This window comes from Anthonomus grandis, chromosome 16 (assembly GCF_022605725.1).
Source record: "Anthonomus grandis grandis chromosome 16, icAntGran1.3, whole genome shotgun sequence".
In the NCBI taxonomy this organism is placed as follows: Eukaryota; Metazoa; Arthropoda; class Insecta; order Coleoptera; family Curculionidae; genus Anthonomus; species Anthonomus grandis.
In genome coordinates, this window is record NC_065561.1 from 22,244,575 (window position 1) to 22,267,131 (window position 22,557).

Genomic DNA, 22,557 nt, shown 5'->3' on the forward strand with positions numbered 1-22,557 from the left:
AGGGATAAAAACTAACCACCGTTTGGTGGTTGCCCTCAGTGTCTGTCAAAACAGTCAGCTGATTAAAATAGTAAACAAACAGCTGTCAAATTTCGTGGATGTGTGATTTTTTAGTTGTTTAGGTATATAAGTATTATTAAAAATTATATAAAATACCGACATATTTTTTAACAAAAGAAAATTATATAATGACATCCTCAAGAGTGATACGGGGCACAAAGGCAAAAATTTTCCTCTATGTGTGCGCTGTGATAGCCATAACTGGGTTAATTGCCTGTTACAACAGTACATTGTCCCAACTAGACGAGGTGAGAAAATCTAACGAGTTATGCCGTGAACAGCAAGAAAATTTATCCACACAACTTCAAGGTAAGATATATATGAAGGTGTTTGGTTCACCCAAAACAAGTCCCACACATTTGATATTTGTTAAAGTTGTGTAAATAAAAATCCTTATTTCCAATACAAAAATGTTCAATCAGTTTTTTTTAACTGCAGTTATATCAGATTACAAACAGAAACTAGAGAAAAGCCTTAAAAACGAAAAAGCCGAACATCAACAAAGCAGAAGCAATTTAGAAATAAAAATCAATGAGGAGAGAAGCAAAAGCCAAAAGTTGACCAATGATGCCTTAATAAAATATAGCTCGTTACAGCAACATTACAAGTTACTTGAAGTAAGTTTGGGTTAAATAAAAGTTTATTTATATAAAAAATAATTTTTTTTTAAGACGCAGCATGACGATTTTAAAGAAGAAGCCAGCAAAACACAAAAACAACAACTAGAAGAAATCAACAGCTTACAGGCAAAACTAAAAGAAGTAGAAGAAGAATTAAAGAAAGTGAAAGCCTCTAAAGAAAGCATTAAGGTAGCATAGGTTATAATTTATGCAGTTAACTGCGCCTAATAATTTTTTTTTATAGACTCAATTAACAGAATTAGAGCTCGAAAACACCCAAATCAATAAAGCTTTACAAAGGCTTAGCAATAATGATTCTCAAAACACACTAAACTTATATGCAGACGAATATCGCATTTTAGCTGAAAAATACAACGTTCTCAAAGTAAGTTACTTACCAACACCTTTATTTGTCTATAAATTTACTAAAGCGAATTTCAGACCAAGTGCGGCATACCAGAAGATGAAATTGTAGCAAGCAAAGCGGCAGATTTACCAAACAAACCCTCGGAAAAGTCGAATCCGCTCCTACCTGAGCTGAAGTTGGCAGAAAACCCGAGTAGTTCAACGAAAACTGTCTTGAAGTCTGTAGGTGGTGCAGCATTAAACGGGGCCATTGCACCGAGCCCCACCCCGGAGTCCGTTAAGAAGGAGGCGAACCTGAAACCACCCCAGGGAGTGGTGGCACCGATGGAGGTGCAAAATAGCGAAGATCAGAACGAACAGCCGCAAGTTCTTCCGCAACCTAAGCATGTTGATCGAGGTTAGTGTAAATTTTCAATTGCATGTAACCCAAAAGTATGTCAATACAGGCATTGGAAAACTTCCCTGTAATTTCTTATTTAATTACAATTTACTAATTTACAAAAATAAGCCGCAGAATTTCTCTTATAATTAACTTGCAAGCAAATGTTTTATTCTCTGTGCATTTTTCTAAATAATTATTTGAATGTAGCGGAAGATCCGGAAAAAGACAACGTAGCCCAAGAAGAATTCGACGGACCTATCGCGGGAATGGACTATGCTGAGGACAGCATTAAGCATGCGGTAAATCTCGAGCATAAAGAAAATAGAGCTGACAATAAGAATCAGCATGAGGAGCAGCAGTATAAGGATTTACAACAGGAAGAAGGTGGTGACGGTAAGAACGCTCAATAGGCTTTATTCGTATTTATTGTGGTATCCTTAGCCCTTTAAGTTTTAATTTAATCACTGTTTTCCACATATAAGAGTTAAAGGATTTTAAGAGAAATTAGGCATTTATTGAACAACACATCACCTTAACTACCTTTCTCCCAAAGCTCGAGCAAATATAACTGAAGAACTTCTTTAATTAATAACCTGAACCACGAATTACAAGAAATCTTATTATTCCATTACGTTTTATCACTTTCAGAGTATTGTATTTTATTGTTTTGTTCCGTTTAGATGATGCGGATTATCCCGATCGACCACCCAGACCAGAAGAAGTGGTAATTCGAAATTAGCACTTGATACGGGACGACATTTTTAAGTTGTAATATATTTGTAAGTATTATTAGTTCGATTAGGTTTTTTTTTACATTATTTTTGTAAATATTTAGCAATTTTTCTTGCCTCAAGAATCATACTATTTCAAATTGTTAACGCTATTAATTAATGTCAAATGAGCAAAACAAGCCTTTTTGAATTTTATTGTGACTACTTTAGGCATTTAATACGTACGGTGCAAAACATATATAGAGGTTAAATTCAATCATATTTATGCCATTTCATAAGGAAATAATATACTCAATTTTCCATACATTTTTAATAAACGTACTTAATATTATCATTATAAAATTTATTATATTTACAGCATTGGCCATATATAAACACTATGCAAATAAATATGACTAATACTGCCGTTACTATATTACGTTTGTGCAATCTGAAGTTCACTTTAATTAAGCATAGGGAGCACTTTTTATTAATTAAGTGCCATTGTTGATTCTTAACTCCGAGTTAATTATTAACGTTAAATTATTACACTAACTTAGTTTATCTCGAATATGTGCACTTGAATATGCGTTTTTTCTAGATTGTTTTTATACTCATATTTTAATTAAGACTACCCAATGTATTATAAAAATATATTACGTATTAAATATGTTTGTCTTATTCAATTCATATTTTCCATTGACAGTTCAGTGTTCATATTTCCAAGAATGTCTCAGCTAAACATCTATTCTGATGACAAAATGTAAGGCGTAAATCCTGTAATATTTTAGCAATATCTTTATGCCATAACAATTAAGTTTAATTTTGATTAAATATAAATTAACTATCAACTAAGATGTAAGTTGTACAGATCGGTAGGTCTGGAAGTTTTCAAAGATCTGCTCGTTTTGGGCGTAAAGTTGTTCCCTTATCTCGGCATAATCGATTTTTTCGTTCGTTCCACCGTACTCCAAGGGCAACGCTACCGGATCAATGAATTTATGCAGCGACCTTCTGTCATTAAAATGGAATTTCACCTGAAAGTCACTTCATCGTCAGTAAATCGAAACAATTAAATAAATCTCGTTACCATTTTTTTTATATTCTCCGGCACAAACGGCCAAATCAGGTTAATAGCCGCCTTAAACATGATGCTGTCGTTCACAATATGAAATCGATAGTCTTTAAATGGTAAGCACTGCAACTTCTTCAATCCCGTCTTGACGTTATGGGGGGTAAGCCATTTTAACGCCCTAAATGGTAAGTTGTCTATATCCATAACCACACAGAGACCGGTTTCTGAGGCGTTCTTCATTAGGATCGACTCTAGCCAGATGTCATCTACGGCGATTATGTCCATTAGGTCCATTGAACTTGGATCTACGTTACCTATAAGCAAATTATTAATACTGAAAATCAAAATAAGCATTATTATCAAAAGATAATTACATCTTAAGGACAAAGCATATTAATAATTACAAACTTAAAATATACAGTCATAAAATTATTGGAAGAGTAAGAATTTATAATAAAATCTTATATACATTGATATGGATTTATGAACTGAAACCGTTAATATTGTCCACGGTTTATATAAACTATCCAGTTTTCCTTCAGTAGTTTCTCAATGGATTTATACAATTTTTGATTAAATAACTTATGTATTTGTTGAGCTTTACTCACCAATTTTGACAATATATATTGGCCTTCCCTCTTTATCAGTTTCAGGGATACCAATACGAATGTCTTTGTCGATCAGCTCCTTTTTAGATATCGGCTGATCTTTCGTGAACCATTCTGGATACTGCAGAATCAGTTGATAGTTCGCTTTGATCTGAAAATTATCGGTATTTGCTAATAACGCCTTTACCGGTGTTGGTTGATGTTTATACTTACTCTTTCGAAAGCTGCGTTTATATCGAAATTTGTGCCACCAAGGTAACGTTCGATGAACTGCTGGTCTTCGTAAGGGAATTTTTTTAGGATAATTTCTTCTGAATCTAATAACAAAAAAATGAAATTATCGTTAGAAGAATATTTTGGAATACATAATATCTTATTTTACGGATATTCTGGATTAAGAAGCTTATTCTTCCTACAAGCATCAATAAATATAGATTTGAATAAAAATAGAAAAAAATGTTGGTATATAGCTCTTATAACTCTCTGAAATTATATGATGATTAAAAAAAAACATACAATTATTATTCAATTAGCAATAAATCAAATGACATATAATTTTATTTAGATCCTAAATTATACCCGCCGAATTTGTTATATTAAATCACTCGGTTAGAGATATAATTATTATCTCGATACACTTGACCACGAATGTATGCAGTTTACCTGAATATTTGGACGACCAAGAACATCAGAATATACCGGTTCTATAAAGCGAAATATACTCAAACTTGACCCTAATTATCATAAAACATGTACAAGGTTACCCAGTTCCATGAAAATATATTTTTTATTAGTGTTATCAAATATATATCGTAAAAAATGCAGACTTTGCAATTTATTAATCTACTCTTCCTATAAGTAATTAATTATGAAACAAAAGCTCATAAACATTTGAAATGCCCGAGCATTTTATCAGTCAGTTTAACTGTTTCGTTGAATAAATAATAGTATGCCACAGTATACATTTTTTAATGATTAATTACGATAATAATATGTGTAAAATTAATAGTACATAATAGTTCAGCATTCAATTCAACATTCCGATAAAATTTAAGCACCGTTTACCCGAGTCAATGCTGATCAAAGAGCTGCTGGTGCCGAACTCAATGCCAGAATGCTTAAATGGTTATTGGCCTATGTCTTTGTCCTGACCATAGACTTATAACCAAGGATTGCTTATACAAGGATTGCTCCTTGGTTATAAGTCTATGGTCCTGACAGGTTTCCTATATCATCTTATCAGAAATAGTATATTATGCTTATAGACGAGTCGCGGAATTTCAATTGACTCTTTGATTAGGTGAATTCTTTTTTGTCATATTGTGCCACACTTTGTTGATGATAGTTTGATTATGTGGAATATTTATTTAATTTATAAAACAAAAAATTCCCTCTTCCAACCTACATTTTTACCCGGAATTCATTTTTAAAGTACAAGAATCGCTCCTAAATGAAATTAGGACCTTACGGTTTAAAAAAAAAAAAAATTTTGACTTTGACGCCCTCCAACTTTGCCTCCGTTGGTTCTACAGCTTTGCTCCCCTAAGATAAATTAAAAAGGGTTTAATTAACTTTATTTTATAATTTTTTTCTGTACGCTTTAACGAGCAAATCCATTTAAATAAATGGCAGAGGTTGAGAGACATCATAGTATGATATGGAGCAATAATAATAACAATATTTTTAAATGATAATGAACTTTAAACATACTTACCCCGTATACGTTCCTTGAGCTTTAAAATCCTCTGCATCTTCTCGTCTTCGGTGATACTCTTATTACCGTTCATTTTAACCGAACCCGGCACCATCTGTAGGTATCACAAACCGTTGGAACACTGAATACAAATCACGGACAATACAATAACTGATAAATAGATTATGCCCGGTAATTATATGTAAGTCATTCGCCACATATGTAATAAACAATGCTATTTAGGATCGTTAAATAAAATTTTAATAGGTGACTCCCTATAGATATAATAATATATAATTTTTAATTGTCCGCGTGTTTGTTTTGTCAACTCGTTTCCTTTTACTGACTGTTTTTTACGGCCAAATCTGAGGAACCATTTTCGAACTTTATGATATACCAAGGTGAATTGTACGAATTACCAGAAACAGGTTCACTTCATTGCTACATATCCCATTATTCTTACCATAAAAGTAATTGAATTCGATGCCAATATCAACAAGGTGATTTATTACAATATACTGTATGAAAACAAAAATCAAAGCATTCTGCCATTGAATTCGGCACCAGCAGCTCGTTGATAAGCATTGGACAGGCCAAACGGTAAAAGTGGTGCTCAAAACCATGTCGGAATGTTAATAAAAAAGGATTTAAAGTGAGCCATTTTTTATTTTCAGGAGAAACCATTATTAGAGTAAAGAAGAATTCCTTATATTTTATATATAAAATTATTTGCAATCTTTAAGCGCATTAGACACATCTGTACACTTGGAAGGACAACTTCTTTTTGTTGCGATATTCATTTCACAAGTTGCGCCTGCTGGGGACTTGGCCTTATTTTGTGTGTTTTGTTGGTGGTCTACCATTTTGACAAAAATGACAATTCGATCTAGACTTCTTCTTGACGTTCGTCAAGTTTGGTTGACAGTTGACATTCTACTCTCTTTTGTGACAATTTCCTAGCAAAATGGTAGGTTTCCGAAATGGTCTTCAAGAAATTAATAAAAATCCAGAATTACTGGACGCATCTTAGTGAATAACTATCATAAAACAATTCCACGGAACCATATAACCGAAGTGCTACACATGAGTGCCAATATTCTTCTCACGAGATGCAAAATATAAAAAATCCGGTAGGTACACAAGACAATGTTTACAATGTATCTCGTTATTTTTTAGTCGCTGGTGATCCCAGAAAAGTTCCAACATATTCTCCGTATCCTCGGTACCAACATCGATGGTAAGAGGAAAGTTATGTTCGCCTTGACGGCGATCAAGGGAGTTGGGAGACGTTATTCCAACATCGTACTCAAAAAGGCTGACGTCGACTTGGACAAGAGGGCCGGAGAGTGCTCCGAGGAGGAAGTTGAAAAAATCATTACCATCATGTCCAACCCACGTCAATACAAAATTCCCGACTGGTTCTTGAATAGGCAGAAAGATATTGTTGATGGTAAATACAATCAGGTGAGTACTGGATCATGAATTGATCATTTTTTGGTTTAAGTTATTTAAATTTACACAACTTGGGTTTGTCAGTTTAGTTCTAAAAACTCTTTGAATAAGTTAAATACATTTGTTGTCCTTTAAGGAGTTGACATATAATCTTATTGGTTCAGTTAGTAATCAAGTTAATAATGATGGAAATCAAAATTAATACATAATATGGTGGAACATTATCAATTTTAGGTGAGATTTAGTTTGGTTAGGTATAAGTTCTTTCTTGGTCTCGGACAATAATAATCCAAATTCAATTTTAGATGTTAATCTACTCCTAGACTGACAATTCTAACATTTCAGAATTCAGTAGTTGACCACCCAAAATTGTCAAATATATTTTGTTGATATTTTTTTCAGCCAAGGCACAATTAAACGACCAATATAATTTAATGACATAATAATATTGGTTGGTAGATTGTGCAAAAACATTTGCAGTGAGAAGTGTCTCTTAGTTTAGAAGCCTAATTCTTGCGGATCATGCATGCAACACATGCAATATGAGAAGCAAATTAGGAGTGTAGTTTGTAGGCACTTCCAAGAAGGTTATCTTTGCTCTGCAACAAAAACATTAAAATCATCACAGTAACAATAATATGTCTTCTATGTTATGTCCTAGAAAGTTGCTTTAATACCAATATATTTCACTCCTAGCTCACATCTTCATCCTTGGACTCGAAACTGCGTGAAGATTTGGAACGTATGAAGAAAATCAGGGCCCACAGAGGCATGAGACATTACTGGGGTCTCAGGGTGCGCGGTCAACACACCAAGACTACCGGACGTCGTGGACGCACTGTCGGTGTATCCAAGAAGAAGTAATTTATAATTATTTTTTAAATATAATGTTTATAAAATCAATGAGAGTCTTTATTTTATTGCCACATTATGAATGGTATTAGTGTAATTATGCTGGATTGGAGAGAGAGAATCTACTAGATCAGTGATATTAATCATAAAAATAATCGATTTAAAGAATGGTTGTTTGCCTCTTGGACCAATGTTTATTATAAAATACATGTAGTAAGTATGGCCTGGCAAATTTCATTCTTTAGATAATATTTCATTTTATAGGTAAAAAACTGGCTAGTAAGAGGGCCTGAAGATAAAATAACCGACCTTTTTCAAAGGCTTCAACTCGCTAATAATTGACTATTAGTTTTCTAAGAAATTGCTCAATAGGAAAAATGATGGAGTCATTGCTGGAATTCTAAAAAATTGTCACACTTTCTTATTGGAACTTCTAAAGCAAAGGTGGAGGTGCTAACTTCATTTTTAGTTATCTACTTTCTGAGTTAAGAAATATGAGTGAAAGAAAGACATTTATGGTGACTTTCAGTCAAAGAGAAGTTTGAATAAGCTGACCAACATTAACTTGAGGGAGATCTGATACTTTAGTAGTCCAATTTATGCATCATTATTTATACTTCATCATTTTTAATCATCACATCATTTTGTAAAGTAGCATTTTTCGATTAGGCTATATTATACAGGAGTAAAACAAACTGTTGTTTTTTCTCGTAAGTTCAAAAGACTCTGTAGGAAAATTAAGGTGGATAATTCTGTTCCTTTTAATCTTTGATGTATTCTAAACATTTCGATTTTTGATTCATTCCATTATCTCATTTTTGCTGCGAGCTGCAAATTTTTTATTAAAACGCTAATTTGAAGAGTATTTTTATTAGGAGAAACAAACACTAGGTATATCATAAAGTTAATTAAAAAAAAACAATTTTAATAGCGTGTATTTCCTCCTCTCGCAGCAATAACAGCTTGCAGTCTTCGCGACATCGAACGAATAAGGTTCCTTATTCTTTCTTGAGGAATAGCCTCATATTCTTCGATCAGCGCTAGTCGTAAATCTTGCAAGGTTTGTGGTTGTACAGGACGACGACGAACGGCCCTTTTAAGTTTATCCCAAAGATGTTCTATTGGGTTGAGATCCGGGCTACATGCGAGCCATTCCAATCTTGGGAGTCCAACTTCATCTAGATATTCGCTCACTACATGTGCAACGTGAGGTCTAACGTTATCATGCATTAAGGTAAATTGGTTCCCAATGAATGGAGCAAATGGGACAACTTCTTGAAGGATTTCCTCAATGTAACGGTGGGCGGTTAGAGTTCCATTTTCAATAAATACAAGATTGGTGCGTGCTTTGATAGAAATACCCGCCTAAATCATGACTGAACCGCCACAATATGAAATTTGTTCTGAAATGGTGCAGTCAGCATATCTTTCATTTTTACGTCTGTATACCCGCTTACGACCATCTGACGTCCTTAAACAAACCCTAGATTCATCTGTGAATAGTACGTTTGCCCACCGTTCTAGAGTCCACTCAAAATACGATCTTGCAAACCTCAGTCGGTGTTGTCGATGCCGAGGAAGTAATTGTAGACGACTTGCTGGCCTTCGTGAATAAAGTCCAGCTTCTGCTCATCTTACACTTACTCCATGAAGTATTCGCAAGTAATTTTTTAGACACTGAGCAGTAGATCTTCGATCTCTTAAAGAACTAATGGTGACAAAGTGATCATCAGCTGCAGTGGTCATTCTCCTTCTGCCAGAGCCTTGTCGTCTAGTAAAAATTCCCGTCTGTAAATACCTATTCCAGGCATCTCGAACTGTAGACCGCGGAAATCTCAGAGTACGGGCGACTTAACTTTTGCTACGGCCATCCTCTATTTTAACGCAACAATTCTACCATATATTTAACACTACGTAGTGTTAAATATAATTATGAATTCTACCCACGTCTGCTGGAGTTAATACCATATTGACACACAACAAATTATAATAGTGACACTGTCAAACTTTATGCCACATTAATTGCGTCCTTAGCCAACGTCGATAATTTTTAACCGAAAACTTGACATTAATTATCCAAAAATAAGCTTCAAATCAGCGTTTTATTAAAAAATTTGCAGCTCGCAGCAAAAATGAGGTAATGGAATGAATCAAAAATCGAAATGTTTACAATACATCAAAGATTACAAGGAACAGAATTATCCACCTTAATTTTCCTACAGGGTCTTTTGAATGAACATCAAACTTGGCCAATATTTCAGGGTGGCGGAATTTTGTGCCGGCAAATATACATTACCTCTACAGCAAAAAATTTTCTCTTATGGTTAGTTTTACTTACATAAATGTGTAGAATCCATACTGAATCAATTGGTATCTTTTCATAATAAACGAGGAACAAATAAATAAAAGACAAATTAACGAATGTTTTTTTGATTAGATTATTATATAGCATGAAACCATGTAGCACATAGTTCCAATCTAAGTATAATCAATGTTATAAAAATATTAACTAAATTAACAATATAATAATGATAGAACTGATAAATTCAGACACTGTAAGAGTATTTGGAAGCCGAACCAGTCTTATCCATAGTATCTTTATGAACTTCGTAAGGTATCGTAACACGAGCTGGAATATGGAGCCTTTCCTTTAGTTTCTTTCCTATTTCCATAACTGCGGCTCCATTGTTTGCATCTGCCGTCCAAACACCTTAAGGAGACATTTCTGTGTCACTTTTCTTTGATTAACACATTACACAATTCAATCAAATAATACATTAAAAAAATTATACAGTATTTTCATTTAGTAGTCTTGTCATTATACCAGACTGCAACAAATTTTGGAGGTTTACTGGGAATCATAGAAAAATTTAATTTTAAACATACAATCCAAGACATTATTATTCAGGAAATGTGAGTTCAACATTTGTAGGCCTATATTTACTTAAAATAGCAAAAGTAATGGATCAATTGATATTCAGACTATATCAGAACAATCAGGTGAAAATAAAATAAATAAGAAAATATAAACTCACCAATCTTGTCACCCTTATATCTAAGATTCACCACGGCTCCACAAATTTCATCAGAATGTTCAAAAGCCTCACCAATAAGACAGAGAATCTATAAAATAAATAATGCCAATTAAGAACAATGACCTAAAAATGTCGGAACACTTACTATATCCAACCAGTATCTGTCCAAATCGTTGAGTCTTTGTTTTTTGTCTAAACTAATTAACCATCTACCACCCCTTTTGTTGGCAGGGTCCTCCCACATCGGTCTAATACCCTTTTTAAATAAGGAATAATCAGTGCCCTGTTTTAACTCACTCGCTGGCTTAATATGGTTGTATAAACTGAAATTTTATGATTAAAAGTAACCTATAGGCAAATCTGAATCAATGACATACCTCCAGAAATCCTCAACTGTTTGAAAAGAAGCAATTTCTCTCTGATTCAATTCCCAGGGCTGGCTCCTGTCACTTTCGTAATACCATAAAGTCCAACAGTTTTGCAATGGATGCTTTATCGAATAATCCATGGGAGATTCAAGATCGTTTTCGTCTTTGTAGTCATTTTTTTCGTTCTAAAAAAGAATTTCAGGAATTTATGTTTTTTTTTTTTTGGTACATTCAATATGGCAGGTGTGTCATCAAGTATCGGTTTACAGCCGAATTTGATAAGGCCACCGCATTAAAAATTGAATAATTTAACGTCGTAAAGGGTTTTAGCAGTATAATGACGATATTTACCTCGAGTTCCAATGAGTTGGTCGACATTTTCAGTGAAGCCGCAGAACTGAACGTCTGCAATCAACAAAAAAAAACCTTAAGGTTAGGATTATTAGAAAAGAGAACTGTCACATGTTGTCAAAGTCAAAATACGAACGTCAAAAATCAGTGTGGCCAACATGAAACTAAAATTTCATGTTGGCCACGATGGGGTTGGAGAGTTTAAAACTCTCCTCCCCATCTTAAAGGTGACCTTGTAGTTTCGAAACTCTATAATAAGTGTCTCAAAGTGAAGACTTGGTTTTAGTTTATACAACCTTGATGCATATCTGAGGGTAAGATGATCCCTTATTTCGATTGACATAAAAGATAAGAGTATAGTATTAAAAATTAACTTTAAAACAACCTTGAATGTCAACTCCAAGGTCGCCATTTAGACTCCCGAAATCTTTCACGTTTAAGGGTCGAAAACGTGGTTCGGGGGATCGCATTAGATTTCAGTGAGGTTAATTTCTAGTCAGTTGAGGAAGAAGAACCTTAAAGGAGTGGAACCCATAAGAGATGTTGTTGAGGAAATCAATAAGGCAGAATCTGTTGTGCAAAACCTCAATCCTGCTGATGGTTCTAGGGTATGCTGTGCAACATTAAAACAGGATTTTGTTCTGCATAGTTTACGACATTCCGTTTTATATAATGCCAAGATCTTTAATGGAGGGTAAGGTAGGAGTGTCTTCGGTGATTAATGGGTGTATCAATATTTTAGGACAATTAATCTTTGAAGGTGATTGGAAAACCGGGTGTAAACGCACTAAAATAAACTGTGAGGCTAATATGGTTTAGAAAACTAATCTCTACGAGTAAAACTTAGGCAAAAAATGACTTACCGTCATCCCGTACTTCCTCTTGTCCTAAATATTTAGCCGTATTTTGGGTATTTTAAATAATGTTTATGTAAATTTTTGACTTATCACTACTTTAAAATAAATCACTCACAAAAAGTCAATGAAATTGTCAATCGTCATATGAGTCGCTATAACAACGTAACCAGGTTGAAACCATGTTCGCAAAAGGGAGCTTCATTGTTGATCTACCTGTATAAAGGTGCCTCAACTAGAAAAATATGCAGTCCAAGTCCAAGTAACGCAGATATAGATACCATTAAATAATTTAAATACTTGAGAACTTTAGTTAAAGAGAGTACAGCTAGTGATGAACAGGTTGAATTGAATTGTTGAAACAGTGGGCTGCCAAGGCAGTTGTGCATATTGGTCTCCTGGTAGACCCGTCATGCCCCACCGGGGGTTACCAGAGCCCAACGGCCTTAGAGAAACGGATAAGGCTCTCTGGTCTGAAGGACTTAAACTCACTCGGTACATTAAAAGTGTTACCCAAGTATTTGAACCTGGCGTGCTGGCACTACATGGTCAACGGTTTCATCCTCCTCACAGCACCATCGGCATTCCGGGTTGTCCGCAATACCGATAGTATGGAGAAGGGTTCTTAAGTGCCAATGACTGGTTAAAAGACTTGTCACTAGCCGAATTTCGCGTCTTTTTAGGCGTAGTAGATTTTTGTGAGACAGGCAGAGGGCCCACCTATATGCGCTTTGGCCTGTCTCATACCAGGGACTCAGTCCATCTTCAGTGGGTCCACTTGTCCAGCAGACCCTTCATTGACGCGACCGCAACGCATTTCGCGATACCAACTATGGGTTCCGGCCCCATCGGCACATTCGCCGGTCCCAGTCTGGCAAGAGAGTCCGCTTCCTCATTACCTGCATGGCCAAGTATCCAGACGAGTTGGATCCTGCACCAGTTTCACATCAACCTGTACCAGTTTTTTCAGGACTTTTATGCACTCTAGTACAAGTTTGGAGCTTATTTTTGCGGCCGTGATAGCCTTAATGGCAGCTCTGCTGTCCGAGCATATTGATACGACTGTATTGCGGTGTCCGCAGCTTAGGATTTTCTGTCCGCATTTTAATACAGCGAATACTTCGGCCTGGAAGACAGTGGCGTGCTCCCCAACGAGTATGCCCTTCTGGTATGTGGGATCCCACCAATAAGCCCTGATCCAGCTCTGTTATTCATTCTGGAGCCATCTGTGTACCAGATGGTCCCCCTATTTAGCAATGCAGGTCTGTTGGAATGCTGCCACTCCTCTCTGCCTGCAATGTGCGTCACGAATCCCTCGCAGTCCACAGTCACTGGAGCCATGCAGTCACTGCCCATCAGAAGGAGAGGACATTCCTTTATGGCCCAAATTTTTGTGTGAACTGTCTCGCCAGCACGTAGTTCGCCGGGGACGTATAGCCTGTACGCAGTCCTCATTGCTTCGAATTGCACAACGAGGTCCAGAGGCGGAAGGCTCAGCAGAGTCTCAAGCGCTCTAGTTGGCGCCGTCCGGATGGAACCCGTTATACTGAGACATGCAAGACGTTGGATTTTGTCCAGTTAAGCACGAATTTTCGCTTTCTCCGTACATGGCCACCAAACGATAGCCCCGTATGTGAGAAGAGGTCTCACAATGTGCGAGTAGATCCAGTGGAGGATCTTAGGAGACGGACCCCAGGTATTGCCGAAAGCCCGCCTGCAGGCTCATAGCGCGCAGGTGGCCTTCTTTATTCTGGTGTCTGCATGATAGTGCCAGGAGAGTTTGGGATCTAACTTGATTCCCAGAAATCGAACTGTCCTGGAGTAATGCAGCTGCACGCCACCTAGAGATATAACAGGGGGCGTGCCAAAGTTACGTCTCCTCGTGAATAGTAGGAGCTCTGCTTTTTTGGGGGATGAACAGGTTAAAGCTATAAATAAACTTAACCTTTTAAGGTATCAAGTGATAGTGATATATATATTCCCTCTTACATAAAGGCTGCTCTGATTATCTCTGGGTTTTCTTAGTTATAATTTGTATAAAAAAAAAGAAGACTGATCAACTCATTGGAAAACTACATATATCAATAAGAATGTTCTATTAGAATAATTGATTATCTCTGAGGCAAGTCACAAGATGGTTTGTCTTCTCAATACATATGTTTTTACCAAGAGAATTCTACAGAAGAGTTCTTAACTTCTTAGGCATATTCCTGGATTTGATAATTTGATCATAATACATAATATATGGATCAGCCTTAAATGGTAACAATAATGTTTGCTTCAAGCTGTATAGATATCTTAAATAAATTAAAAAGAATTAGTAAGCTGCAGTCTGCATGAACTAGAATTACATAATAAATATTTGACTCAATTTAGAGTAATTTTCAAGTTCAAACATGTTAGAGGTTCAGCAGACTCGACTTGTAGGAATTCGAAAGAACCAGTCCAGTAGTGCGTCAGAATGCCGCGGCTGCGCCCCATCGCCCTCCGCACATTTTTCAACAGAGAATCACCAACTGGCAGAGAGTCAGAAACCGAAACATCGAAATGCGAACACGACGGTAGTGCAAGAGAGACGACTCGACGAAATCGCGCGATGGTTGCAAAGTTTTAAGTGAATGTTTTTCCCCTCGGGCAATTAAAAAATTACTTTATTATACATATAATTAATTTGGTGGCTGTGACTAGTTTATAGTATACGAAGATGTCGTGTCGGTTCGAAAGTGACGTTTTTTTCGTTTGCGTCGTCGTGGTGTCGCTATTCGCTGCGGTAATTGCTAATCCGAGGAGTTGCGATTTAATTAAGAAAGATGTAGAACTTCGGGGATTTGAGGGTAACTTTGTGCTCGATAAGCCGCAAAATGGTAAGTTTTATTCATCGATATTTGTTATTGAGTTAAACAAGAGAAAAGTTTACTCATAAATGAGGGTAAAACTAAAATCGCTTTGAGGATATAGGAAGAGCTATATAGCATCAATAGATTTAATTAATAAAATCATAGCATAACATTTTGATACACCTTAACTAATTTGAGGGCACTCTTGCACGAAATCTATGAGTAGGTAAAAGAATGTAAAATATCTTAGAGACAAAATACTTTTATACAAAACATTAAGCTATTAACCCCCTCCAGGCCATTTTTCGAAGTAGGTAGTTATACACCAGGAAAAAAATTATTAAAAAATAAATTTTATTAAAGTTTCGATGTAAAATAGAAGAGTAATTTATCTAAGAATGCCAGAAAATTTGTTTAAAACAATTTAAGTTTCTGTAACAATTTGTGGTGTCTACCAGAATATCCACATAAGGATATATGGATGTACCAGTATATCCACACTTGGATATCGTTTCTATACCAAAATATCCACATTGGGATACTAATAACATTTGACGATATCTATTGTTTTATTTATAAAGTCATGGCAAATGGTTATAAAATAAAACATACAAAGAGAAGGTACAAAATTTATTTAATATTACATTTAGTACAAAGCAAAAAAAGAACATTATTTTTTTATTTATGAAAACTTTCAAAATGTTCTGATGAGCAAAGTCCAGGTTTGTTCGGGCAAGCAATGCAACATTTTCTCGTTAATTTCCGCACTCCACGTCTTTTACAAATTACGCAAACTTTTCGTAGAGCTCTCTTCTTCCCAACTTCTCTTGGAAAATCAGCCATGGCATGCAACGGTTTCTTAGATGAAGTGGTATCATCCATTTCTTCATAACCTTTGCTATATTTCAAAAGTATACCCCGGCAGCAAAGTTTTATATATTTATACATTGAAACTTTGTTTTGATGTGCTTGGCTGTAAAATACTCTAGAGTTCAATAACATTAGATGTAGAAGGTGCAAACCATGTGTAGGATTTCTGCAAAGGACTGTATGGTTCAATATCTTGGTCTACCGCTTCAACTGATCCCATATTCTGATTATAAAATTCAATATGTTTTGATTTGTTGTAATAGATAACATTTCCTTCCACAACATATCGTTCTTTTTCACAAAATCCTGCAGTATGTTTACTGGTAAGTAGATAAATATCTTTCTTGTCCTTGTAGCGAACTAGAATAAGCATATCCTTGCGAACAAAACATGATTCTTGCCTCTCTAAGGGAACCAATGTCAATTCTTTTGGAACACCCCTATTCGATCGAATTGTGCCGGTAAGAAAAGTGTTTTTTGTCAATAAAAGGCGAACTGATGTGTAGCAATTATCAAAAATCACTTCACGATTACTGTTCAAGAGGTTTTGACAAAGGTAAACCACTATTTTTTCGGAAAAGGAAAGGTTCTTTGTTCCTGGAATGTGCGATATGTCATATATATCTTTGCCAATATATATATATACAAAAATTCCATGTATATCCTCGAAGTTCAGGTTTACTGGGACATAACGAAAATATTTTGATTCCAAATCGACTTGGCGAAAATGGAGTCGGCCCTTATATAACATAAGTTGCTCATCTATTGCGAAAACCGGACCTGGGTGCATTAGCTTTGGCAAGTTCTGGGGGTGAAAATCTAAGAATTGTTAAAAAGCGATTTCGGCTCATAACAGATTCTTGGTCAAACTGTCTAATAGATAACAGATTTGATATCTCATCTAAGTGTAAAAAATTCTTCTCTAAGTTCTGTCATATCATTAGTTCCATCATATTTTATAAGTAGCTCTAATAGTTTCTTAGGGACAGCATAGGATGGCATTCTGACAGCTTTAAATCTTACAACAGAGTTGTATGAAGCTCTTACAATTAATTTATCACTTTTATAAGAATTGTTATAATTAATATTTCAATTATTTTTTTAATAGTATTCTCCTACCCTATATAATTAACTACCATATTTACATATTTTCCAATAGTAAATCCAGAAGTTCATTTGAGCATCCCATAGTTTTTGCTGTACAACTTAATACCAGGTCAAAGTTTCCCTGAGGCAAAATATTGATGTCTTTAGGACTTTCTTCCACAAAGCTTAACTGACGGCACTCTCGGCTTATTTGCACATTTAAAAGCTTAAAAATATCCTCAGATGTATTTGTTATACTGATAATAAACTTTTGAGTTTCTCCTAATTTATTAAAAGTATAATCTGGCATGTTGATATGTCCAGTCCAGGATGATTTTCCTTCAGCTTAACACTCTCTGGTCCATTTACATTTTCCATTTTTTTTCATCATAGTATCAGGAATGACCTTTAGAGCTCTTCAAGTGCACTTTCCTAACACTGGAGGACCAGTGCATATATCATCTTTACTCCAATAATCTGAAATTTGCACACACTTGCATGGTCAATCCAGTAAGAAAACACAGCGCTATAAATACATACATTTCTTCTGTTACGACTGTTTTATAATTTAAACCAAAACCTTTCATAGCGTTATGTGGATTATTATTAAAATATATATGGGCTCTTTGATCGGTCCACTCGCATAGCTTCTTTACAATACTTCTACTTACAAACGATTCAAAACAATTTACAGCTTCCATGCACTCTTGAAAGTCATAGTCAAAGCGAAATTCGAGTATATATTACTTGGCAGCTTATCCTCAAATAGATCCGTTACAGTCGTCCAGCCGCTCATCTGAACACCGTCAATTATTTCTTCTTCATCTTCTGATGAGTAGTCGGTTTCCGAGTATAGCTCTCGAAGTCACTAGACAGTTCATATAGCTCACATCACTTTTATTCTCGTAGTCTGAATCCATTTTGACTAATAACGAGTATAAAACGAAAATTATGCGTACGTAATGGCATGAAAAATACGTGATGCGTTCTTTTGCCTGTGCGTTAGATTCCCACCAGAGTGATAGTTCTGAAACATTTACATTATTCTAGGAATTGCAAAAAAAAAAGACTAAACATGATATCCCCATATGGATATAATACATGTCCTACCGCGATGAAAAATAAACTACAGAGGCCTACACCACTTTTACACAGTGCGTTAATGTCCCCTATATCTATATATCCATACGTGGATACGATGGAGTGGAAGAGGTTAAAGAGTTTTTCCATTTCGTCGAAAAAAGACGGATTTAAGGTCAAAAAAGTGGCGTACTTTTTAATAGAGATGTTGGAGGATAAGACAATAATATGAGGAAGGCCTTGTAAACTATACAGGTGGGGCATTAGTTTTCATTGCCTGTATGAACAATGCAAATGGATTATATAATATCCAATTACTTGATATAAGCAAAATGTTTTACAAATCATTAGGTAGGTAAATAAATAAGGAGTAGCCACAAAAGTATATATAAATAAATAAGGAGTAGCCACAAATAACCCATTAAACTCAAATTAAGCAAGAAGGCGTTATATGATACTTTGCGCCGCATATATACAATAACGTTCTCTTCTCAGAATCATCGGTATTTTCATACCACCCTGGTAAAATCATTATTTTCTCAGAATTTGCATTTTGAAGGTTATTTTTGCACCAGTAGCAGACTACCGGTCTTATAATAAACATTCTAATTCCAAACATTTATTGTAATTTATGGATTTAATCTCCATTACAAGTCGTGTCTAGACTGACCATCAAGACGAATATCATAAATACCAAAAAAAATGGAAATCACATTGATTTGTAAAAATGACCATTACGTAATAAATGAAAACCTGTTTCACGGTATGTAATTCTGCACTTGGTTTAACAATATTATCTCCTGGCAGCTATATAATAAGGGTCACTAACCTACCTGAAATCTGTACCCATTTCCTTTTACACAGTCTGGGTTGCAAGAATAATAAACGTTGTTTAGGTCTCTTTTTTACTGGCTGTAATAGCGTATTGAATTTACCTGTTCGGTCGTAAAATTAGTTAATTAACTCGAGATTCGAATGCAGATTGCCGCTTGTCATTACAATTAGTGGGGGTGTTTACTGATGTTACTCAGATTGAATTAAATTTCTGTTTCTTCTATCCCAAAATATACTTGCTGTATTAATTTCTCGATCGATTTTGTTATTTTTCTTGTTCTCTTTTTTGTTCCGTCACAGAGCCAGTTTTATTTAATGATATAACATTTAGTAGTCAGTAACTATACAACTTTCAAGTTTCGATATTTCTTAGAACCCTGCAAGTGGTTTATCATTGAAGTCCAATTAAAACATCAGGACACTCAGTTGATATTCTAAAAAGTTCTCACCTTTGTAACATGTCTAGTGCAGAAAAAGAAGATATTATTTTACAAAATTGGAAGAGCATACCTGTGCTCCCAGTACCCTTTTAATAAGGACATTGAAGATAGAATAATTTATAAGTATTTCGCTAAAAGTATCAAATTTAGAGTCAAACGGATTTACTTAACTTACTGGAAGAAATGAGAAATCACTCTTAGGCACTTGAAAAATCAATTTTTAACTGTCTGAAGGAAATGAAAAATGGATTCAACTGCCTGATGGAATAACTGAGAAATTACTTCCAGGCAGTTGAGAAATCAAAATTCATATTCCTCGGAGAAAACGAGAAATGGCCCAAAAACGTGTGATATACAATATTCTTTGATCTGGGCAGCATAGTCCGGGCGTTGACACCCTTTTTCTTCAACGATTTATTCTTTAATATTAATAATATTATTAATACTAGGTAATACTACAATAATAAACAGTACACTCCATGGAACAATTTTCTGTAAATAAATTGGTTTTAGATTAAAAATTGGCCTCAGTAGAACAATTTTGGTTTCAAGGATTTTTTTTCACTAAACTTTCTAGTTTTTTAAGGATAACTTGAAAACTTTTTAGGATACTCAGACGCATTTTATACTCAATGAAAGGGCGTTTCTGAGCTAGAACCAGTTTTGCCTTAAGACTCAGAACACACCAGATATGAAGTTTTCGGAAATAAATTGTAATTTTTTAGTCGTTCTTGTACATTTTTTTGGATAACTTTCAAGCTATTTAAGATATTTTTATAATTCCTTGAGAGTAATATCGAGGACACTCCATGAAATAAGTTTGTATAAAGAAATTGATTTTAGGTAGAAAATTGGCATCACTAGAGCAATTTTGGTATTGAAGAATTTTCTTTACTATCGTTTCTAGTTTGTCAAGGATAACTTGAAAAATCTTTAAGATACTCAAATGCAGTTTGTACTCAAAGAAAGGGCGTTTTCTAAGGAATAATTTCATATATGAAGCATTTCTGTGGCTTCAGTAGTTTCTATGAGCTAGAACCAGTTTTGCAAGCCTCAAAACGCACCAGATTTGAAAGTTTTTAGGAATAAATTGCAAGTATTTAATTTTTTAGTCGTTCTTATATATTTCTCTGTATAACTTCCAAGCTATTTATGATATATTTATAATTCCTTTAGAATGATAGAGCTTTTGATGGCTTCATGGAACAATTTTCTGTAAATAAATTGATTTTAGATTAAAAATTGGCCTCACTACAACAATTTTGGTTTCAAGGATTTTTTTCACTAAACTTTCTAGTTTTTTAAGGATACCATTCACCAAAAACTTTTAATCCGTTACTGCATTTATTCATATTATACATTAAAGTCTCCCCCACAAACACCCGTGCTATGATGAATGACGATATCGGTGTGACAGTCACATCTGCCGAATAGGAATGTTTCAAAAGGGGCCAAGGGTCTGTCGCCAGCCAACAAAGAACAAGCAACACGCCCTTGGTGGTGGTAACAATCGAAAAATATTTACTGTACTATTCTTCCGAAACCGGCTATAGTTTCGTATTTATCCCGAATGCCTGTTCCTTGGCAGTGATTTAGTCGAAATGGAAGTGAAATTTTACGGTTTACGTATATAGGGTCAAACCGCTAATTCCGCATTGGGACCACCTAATAGACGTTTTATGGGGTGATTTTATGCCCGGGGCAGGGCCCATTCAGAGGCGCCCCTATCATATTTCGCTTGTAATATTAGAAAAGATTAAGTCGTTTAATGAATGAGAGACAAATTAGCCACATGTGAAGGGCGTTTTATTTACTGGATTCCATCATCTCATTCCGGGTAAAAGTAGATAAAAGTTGGTTGTTTAGACACGAGTCCCGGGCGGCATTCTTTCAAATTTAACGAAGACGTTTGCGGTACGCAGATACCGTAATCTCAAACATTCTTTATCTGCTTTTGGGTTTTTTTTCTTTTTTCAATTTTTAATCCCCAGCTCTTTTGGGATGAGTATTTCCTCGCTCCGGTGGTGCTGCTCGAGCACAAAGAGACACTTTTATTGTTTGTTCAAATATACATTTAACGAGCGCGATATTAACGTTCAAACATTTGTTGAGGGCCTTTGTGGTTCTTTGAAATTAACCAACTCCCGGTAAGAACTACAATATAATAAGCTGATTGTATACACAAGTGCACTTTGAATATCTACATCTATGAATTTATTTATTACGCAAGGATCCTTAGTAAAATTTGCTCTGTAGTTTGGATTTAACAAGTATTCTCAACTCTATCATGTATTTTCTTTGATCTGAGTAGATAAATGAGAAAACCGCAAAAACGTGTACGTGCGACAGAGACACGTATAGTCTTCAGGTCACGTCAGGATGGTTGATCTCTGTTTTATCCGTTAAGTCCGCTGAACACAAATGTACCTAGTTGATGTATGGTGTAAAGACTTCCAGGCTAAACCCCTCAGTGAATTACTAAACTAACCTCAGATATGGAGCCGAATTTTTTGATCTAAGAAAGGATTTACTTAAGATCCTCATTCGAGTTTCTTGCTTTTGGTTGACACAAGACAGTTAATGGTGTGTGCATGGTTTAATCTTAACCTCTTCTGCCGCAGTTCAAAAACAAATAATAGAATGAATCCCACTTTTCACCCAGACAAACTTTTATGCTCATATTTTTACCCGAACTATCCCCCTTATAACGGATCCCGTTTTAGTCCCTAATACAAACAACCTTCTCCATAATATACCCCAAAATGTTTCCCCAACAAAATCAATACCGATTAGGCAACGTTTCCCTCTTACGACACGCATTTATTATTGTATTTTATTTAAATATTTTAAAAATCTTTCGCCAGTTCAAGTAGCAGTGAAGCAAATCATCATCAAGGCACTTAAAAAAAATACATACATAAAAAAAAATTAAAAGGCGTTTGATGTTTATCAGGAAAGCTCGAGGGCTCTTTCAGCCCTCTCTT

The 22,557-nt window shown here is 35.2% G+C and overlaps 4 protein-coding genes and 1 long non-coding RNA gene across 6 annotated transcripts in view; 4 read left to right on the top strand and 1 right to left on the bottom strand.

The window, feature by feature from the left end:
* Nucleotides 1–55: 55 nt before the first annotated feature.
* LOC126745506 (cingulin-like) lies at nt 56–2,809 on the top strand. The gene is made up of 8 exons (XM_050453371.1): nt 56–369; nt 499–677; nt 732–869; nt 925–1,065; nt 1,122–1,443; nt 1,636–1,821; nt 2,109–2,207; nt 2,518–2,809. The coding sequence occupies exons 1-7, from the start codon at nt 189–191 to the stop codon at nt 2,165–2,167; spliced, it is 1,206 nt and encodes a 401-aa protein (XP_050309328.1). The 5' UTR covers nt 56–188; the 3' UTR covers nt 2,168–2,207; nt 2,518–2,809.
* On the bottom strand, nt 2,778–12,596 carry LOC126745504 (retinaldehyde-binding protein 1-like). 2 transcript variants are annotated; one of them, XM_050453369.1, is made up of 9 exons: nt 12,436–12,596; nt 11,573–11,626; nt 11,231–11,406; nt 10,999–11,176; nt 10,854–10,941; nt 4,035–4,138; nt 3,822–3,972; nt 3,229–3,527; nt 2,778–3,175 (listed from the first exon to the last, which is right to left on the bottom strand). In XM_050453369.1, exons 1-9 carry the CDS (start codon nt 12,439–12,441, stop codon nt 2,990–2,992), a joined length of 1,242 nt encoding a protein of 413 aa, XP_050309326.1. In that variant the 5' UTR covers nt 12,442–12,596; the 3' UTR covers nt 2,778–2,989. The 2 variants fall into 2 exon arrangements, with proteins under 2 accessions (XP_050309326.1, XP_050309327.1); XM_050453370.1 differs by lacking the exon at nt 11,573–11,626 and having other exon boundaries at nt 12,436–12,588.
* Nucleotides 6,395–7,869, top strand: LOC126745508 (40S ribosomal protein S18). The gene is made up of 3 exons (XM_050453377.1): nt 6,395–6,481; nt 6,691–6,978; nt 7,663–7,869. The coding sequence occupies exons 1-3, from the start codon at nt 6,479–6,481 to the stop codon at nt 7,828–7,830; spliced, it is 459 nt and encodes a 152-aa protein (XP_050309334.1). The 5' UTR covers nt 6,395–6,478; the 3' UTR covers nt 7,831–7,869.
* On the top strand, nt 11,744–12,441 carry LOC126745509 (uncharacterized). The gene is made up of 2 exons (XR_007663580.1): nt 11,744–12,271; nt 12,333–12,441. It is a non-coding gene; the product is annotated as an uncharacterized LOC126745509 (long non-coding RNA).
* A 2,337-nt stretch (nt 12,597–14,933) lies between the features above and the next one.
* Nucleotides 14,934–22,557, top strand: part of LOC126745695 (glypican-6) — a 36,596-nt gene continuing 28,972 nt past the window's right edge. Inside the window, exon 1 of the mRNA XM_050453663.1 lies at nt 14,934–15,290. Coding sequence (XP_050309620.1) covers nt 15,131–15,290 — 160 coding nt within the window. The 5' untranslated portion in view covers nt 14,934–15,130. The remainder of the gene's footprint in view (nt 15,291–22,557) is intronic.

Excerpts from the sequence above, each read along its gene's own strand:
- LOC126745508 (XM_050453377.1), top strand. Across the intron at positions 6,979-7,662 it reads TTGATGGTAAATACAATCAG|CTCACATCTTCATCCTTGGA; the intron begins GTGAGTACTGGA and ends TTTCACTCCTAG.
- LOC126745506 (XM_050453371.1), top strand. The coding sequence starts at position 189 with ATGACATCCTCAAGAGTGATACGGGGCACAAAGGCAAAAATTTTCCTC. Across the intron at positions 370-498 it reads TTTATCCACACAACTTCAAG|TTATATCAGATTACAAACAG; the intron begins GTAAGATATATA and ends TTTTAACTGCAG. Across the intron at positions 1,822-2,108 it reads ACAGGAAGAAGGTGGTGACG|ATGATGCGGATTATCCCGAT; the intron begins GTAAGAACGCTC and ends TGTTCCGTTTAG.
- LOC126745504 (XM_050453369.1), bottom strand. Across the intron at positions 10,942-10,998 it reads ACAGATACTGGTTGGATATA|ATTCTCTGTCTTATTGGTGA; the intron begins GTAAGTGTTCCG and ends TTTATTTTATAG. Across the intron at positions 3,528-3,821 it reads AATATATATTGTCAAAATTG|GTAACGTAGATCCAAGTTCA; the intron begins GTGAGTAAAGCT and ends ATTTGCTTATAG.